The sequence below is a fragment of the Cariama cristata genome, unplaced genomic scaffold (genome assembly GCF_000690535.1).
Source record: "Cariama cristata isolate BGI_N322 unplaced genomic scaffold, ASM69053v1 scaffold6507, whole genome shotgun sequence".
NCBI lineage: Eukaryota > Metazoa > Chordata > Aves > Cariamiformes > Cariamidae > Cariama > Cariama cristata.
The window spans coordinates 15,232-20,682 of record NW_009628233.1 but is presented as its reverse complement, the minus strand read 5'-3'; the positions used below and the strand labels follow the sequence as shown (position 1 = coordinate 20,682).

Sequence of the window (5,451 nt, the reverse complement as noted above, 5' to 3'; positions counted from 1 at the left end):
TAAAAATGAAGGCGGGGTAGAGGTCCCGTTGCAGGCGGTGGGGAAGCAGCACTTCCAGGACTTTGGCCCTGTAGAGGAATGGGGAGCGGTAGTTACCCGCTTAAAATTAAGTGAATCTGTCTTGGTAACTTGCTTTTGCTTCTGTGTTGGCGATTTAAAACAACAAATTGCAGTGCTTCTCCCCATTGCTGTTTTTAATAATTGCAGCCGTAGTGGTCATGGTGCCCTTTGCAGAGCAGCCAGTGCCAACCTGTCAGCGCCCAAGTGGTCTGTGGGGGCAATGGGGGAAATGGCAACGATGTCCCAGGTCTAACTGGCCTTACAAAGCCCGGGCAGGGGAAAAAAAAGGCTTTTTAAGAGTATAGTAAAAAATACATAGTGGAAAGGAGTTACCATCTTGATGTAGGTCAGCAGACACAAAGTGGTGTGATGGCCAGGAAGGCAGGACAGAGGCAGTAGGGTCTGAGCCAGCTTGTTAAAAGGCAGCCTGTTAGGAGGGCACTGTTTTTTTCTGTCTCCAGTGTGCTTTTGCATGTGTTTCCTGCTAACTAAGGTTTCACAGGTTGCCTTAAGAAAGAGGCCCATTGTTATCATCATATAGCACATGCAAAGTTGTTTCTTTTTGATGACTAAGGAAATTTAAATTTAAACTATGTTTTGCCATTAGCTGGTAGTGCTGTTTGTGCAGTTATGTTGTTTGTTAGTTGTAGTTGCACACACGTTTGGATGATCCCACCCTAACCTGTATGCAGCTGAAAACTAACCTAGCAAAAAAAACCCACCAGTGGCTCATTGTTATGGCCTTGATTTCAATCATCCTTGTGCCACTGTGGATATGCAATTTACTTGTGAAAATATCTTTTATTACAGACAATGTATTGACTTTCACCACTTGCTCCATTTGCCTGTGTTGCCTTTTAAAGTTAAATTCTAGTATATTATGGATCTTAAGCTAAAGAGGCCATTATCACCTAACCTCCCCAGGCTGGTCAGCAAAGTAACAGTCACAATGATTTGTTAAGAAAATAAATTTGTGATGAACTGGAATTTGAGGTGAAAGTATGCCTTTAATAAATTTAGTACAAACTGTTTTACTTCCCGAGGAAGATTGCATTTTGTCTCTGTCTTGATAATTCAATAGATTATGGTAATACTATCTTTTCCTTATAAGACGAAGTTTTCAATTCCTCTAATATTGCCAGACTTTATGTTGTTGCGCTGAGGTTTCCATGCCAGAAAGTTTATTGATTCTTCTGTCTCAGAGCACAGGTTTGAGAGAGTGGAAACAGGGACATGGTCTTCCTTATGTCAATAATGCTTACAATGATTTGGTTAGGCAGCTTTAATAACAAAGCCACCATGGACTCCCTTTCCCTTTGCTCTGTTTTGAGTACAGTGTAGAAGATTCAAATTTGGACCCATGCATTTAAGACTTAGTGTTGCATGGCAGACAGTGCTTGTACAGTGAACATAATAAAGAAAAGGGATTAATTTCTTACTTTCCAAGTTCCTACTGTTTTGGTCTCTAGTTGAAAGACCCATACTGTTTTTTCTCAGGGATGCTATGTCTCAGTGATAGAATTGAAGTTTGGACAGTGTGTGTTGGGAGGGCCTGGCACTGACAGCTGTGCCAGGTCTCCTCACTAACCTTACTGCAAAAGTGAAACCAAAGAGAACTAGCCCACCCTTAGCGGTTGTGATTTAGTGGTGATGAGAATTGCTTTTATTTCTCTCTTTTCTAGAGAGAGCAGCTTCCACTTGCAGATGGTGATAGTGAGAACGGCAGTGACAACGAAGATGAGCAGCCTCAAGTGGTGACACTGAAAAAAGGGGACCTGACTGCTGAAGAAGCAATGAAAATTAAACAGCAAATCAAAGACGCCTTAAAGTCAAATGAATCAGGTGAATTTCAAGCTACTAATTTCTTGTTTTGTATAGCCAAAGAGAGAGAATTCATAAAAGGGACCTTGATATTTGCTCAGTTTTTACCATTTAATATTACCTTTGATTAGTTTGGAATTTTGCAGCTAAATAATTTGCACTGATTCCTAATGTGAAGTTGTTGAGTACATATCCAAGCTGTCTGGCTTTTTGTAGTGTTGCAGTTCTGTGCTTCTTGATTATACATCATCCTACCTCCAAATACCATCTTAAATCTTTTTTTTGATTGGGTTTTTTTTTTGTTTGTTTGTTATGGTGTGTCATTGTCCTGGTACATAGTCTTTTGACATCAGCTGTGGTAATTTTTGAACTCATTAATTAGTTCAGCCAAATTTGACGGTGGAGTGGATGTCTTAAAGGTAATTGTTTAAGTTCATGAAAGAAAGTGTCTGGGCAGGAGGAGGAAAATTAAGTTAGTGCCTCAGTGGAAAGAATAGTAGGTGTGTAAGCTCGGTAACATGTTCACTTAACTGGTCCATGTTATTACTTGCTTAAAATCATCCCCAGTATGTGTTGTGACTTGCAAATATATTATGTAAAACTAAACAGATTAGTTGAAAATAACAGATGATACAATAGTGCCAACAAACCGCAAGGTATAGAAAAAAACCATTTCTTTGCTACAAAGAATTAGAAAGCTTTATCTAAATTATTTAACAGGCTTTTCAAGAATGGAAGGATGGAAGTGGTGTGGGAGAGGATGCTGCAGTTAGACGTAAAGACATGAAACTACAGCTGATGAATACAGTTATGTTAAGAATTTCTGTCTGTATTCATCATTCAGATATGGTTGACATCACACTTTGAGAGTCCAAAAACTTCCATCATCACACAGGATGTGATAAAATACAGCTTTATTTTTACTTTGCTGACAGAAGACTTGACAGATTAAAGGTAGATATTACTGTCTCTAGTGGAAATGTCTTGACAATTAAGAGTATAGAACTGGAACCTCACCAGTATAAAACAGAAACATGATTCACAGAAGCTGGGGACCTTTTTCTTGGTTAGCCATTGTGGCTATTTACAAAGGCTGTAAATGGAGTTTAGAGCAGATTGAGAGGCTAGCACACAGCTATCAATATGACATCCTTAGCTTCTGTCTTTTTCTGCCATTTGGATTTGAAAATTCAGGTTTGTGCTGTCCCTATGTAGAAGTATGTGTTAAAATTTAAATGGTAGGAATGGTATAAATGGAGATGTCAAATAACGGTAGAGGGAGGAAACACATTGAGAACCTTATATTCTTGAAAAGCAGATTGATGAAAAATTCTTAATTTTTATAATGTAGGTTAGCTTGAAATTAAATAAAACTACGTCTCTGCAGGTAGATATGTATATGTTAGGTATAAGCAGGTAGTGGACTGAGGGCTGCATTTATATAATTTGAACTCCTCTGAGAATATGTGTTCAGCTTCTGACTTACTTCCTGGTCTCTTGTTATTGAAGTGTAATGCATGTGCTTGGTGTTGCAGTTTGTAAAGTTGTCACGATTTCAAAAGTGAGATCACCATCCCAGTACTGGGAGAAGTTTCAACCTATTGGAAAGAAATGGCATGGTTCTTTCTGAGTATTGGTTTCCTTTTCATTTAAGCACCTTGAATTTTGAATGATCACAGTAGGAGGAAAAAATGATTTTGTAAGGCTGGGCAAAAAGAAATAGTTGTCCATGAGAATTTATTGAGGTGGAGTCCATGCTGTAAAAAAAGTCCGAAAGAGTCAACCAAGTTGAATACACAGTATGAAATGGAAGTGTATTTGAATAGAGTAACTGAACTTCTTTGGTGGAAAAAGACAGTCCTAAGACATAATTGTATGTAGTGAGGATGGTAGTATTGAGTCCCTGTAGGACTTTGGCACCTCTGCTTTTTACCCCTTCAGCCCTTTGGTAATAACTTGCATTTGGAGGAAAAAAAATCCACAGTAGTAGGTAGCAGGCGTCTTGAATCACTATGTTCTGGGACTGCTCCCCTCTGTTCTACATTATTGTGCTAACCATTTGTTCATCTGCCTTTGCTATTAATATGAGGTCTTGGCCTCCTTTTCCTTTTTGTGGCTTATGGGAATAAACAGGGTAAGTGCTACAGTCTTCCTCTGCTGTGGAGAGGACCTGCAGTGAAATTTTCAGTGAAGGTGTGGGTGACTGTGCTACAGCTCATGTAAGGCTTTTTTTTGAGTCTTTGGCCATCTTTGCACTGTCAGTCTGAACTCTAGACTTAAATTCTGATTTCTAGTCAGAGGCAGGTATTTAGACAGCTGGTTATTTCCAGTTTAATGGAGTTTTGAATAATGTGTTAATTTCTTTTTTTGAATAATTGTCAATTCTGAAAATGGAAAGTATAAAGAAAGTTAGATTTGATTACGTTTCTTCTTGCTTTAATTTTTATCCCAGAGTTGAAAGTGAAATTAATGGGTACTAGACCATAATATATAGCCCCAAATGAGATCATTAGTGGAATGATGTGAAGCTGAAAAGGTAGCAGGGAAGTAAATTTCCCAACTGATAATCTTCCTTTCCACCATGCATCAATGCCGAGGCACTTTTAGAGATCATAACTAATGTGCTACTATCTGTTGTGAATAGAAAGGGTTAGTTTTTCAAAACACAGCAAGTACTTGGTTTTGAGGTTCTGCCCTCCCTTTTCTATCTGTAGTGATTATCTTCATTTGAAGGTCCTTTTCTTCAGGCTTTGGTTTGGGATATTATTCTAGGATTTTCCATATCTCATTTACATCCTTTCTCCTTCATTTTCTTCGATAACCAGTTCGACACGGCTACACTTTTTTTTATTTCAGGCACCAGCAGTTCCTGTGACTTGCATTTTCTTTTACAGATGAGTAACACTTTTGCATTAATTTGGCAAAAACAGCTGATCAATGTCCTAGCTGCACTTCGTTGCCTCCTAAGGCAGAACAAAATTTAGTGAAGCTTTTATGTTGGCTTTTGCAAGTATAGTCACAGGGAACTTTTTTATTTAGGGCTGCACCTTTCCTATATGAGAAAACAGCTTTCCATATTGAAATATTTTTCTCCGTGGAGGACTGACTTAGAGACTTTTTAAAAAGAAGTGATTTGTTTATCAGCAGTCGTTTTGCTTAATATTTTTATGCAGCATTTTATAAATTGTTACTGTTGGTTCAGAGACAAAGAAAAATGGTCTTATGAGAAATTAAATTTGCACAAAAGAAAATATGTCAATTGCTGCAAGATACTTTATCCCAGCATTCATTATAGTCTGTGGAATTGATTTTTCTACTGCTTTTCTAGTTCATCTGGCCTCTGGGACACTCTGATACATGCAGATGACCAAATTTGGCAGAAGGTGTCCTTGCTCATTCAAAGTCTTTTAATATTATTTTTGTCTCATTCTATATGCTGGGGTTGGGGGAGGACAAGAGGGTAGAGGCAAGGAGAATACAGTCCATGCTGTCTTGGGTGTTGGAGCTCTTTCCTTAGTGAAAGCAGCTGTTATATCAGATACATATAACAGAGTTCATGTTCTTCATCAT

The 5,451-nt window shown here is 38.3% G+C and overlaps 1 protein-coding gene across 1 annotated transcript in view; it reads left to right on the top strand.

The window, feature by feature from the left end:
- Positions 1-1,742: 1,742 nt before the first annotated feature.
- Positions 1,743-5,451, top strand: part of KIAA1143 (KIAA1143 ortholog) — a gene marked incomplete at its 5' end in the record, with an annotated part of 7,476 nt that continues 3,767 nt past the window's right edge. The window contains one exon of the mRNA XM_009704718.1: positions 1,743-1,902. Within this exon, the coding sequence (XP_009703020.1) occupies positions 1,743-1,902 (160 nt within the window). The remainder of the gene's footprint in view (positions 1,903-5,451) is intronic.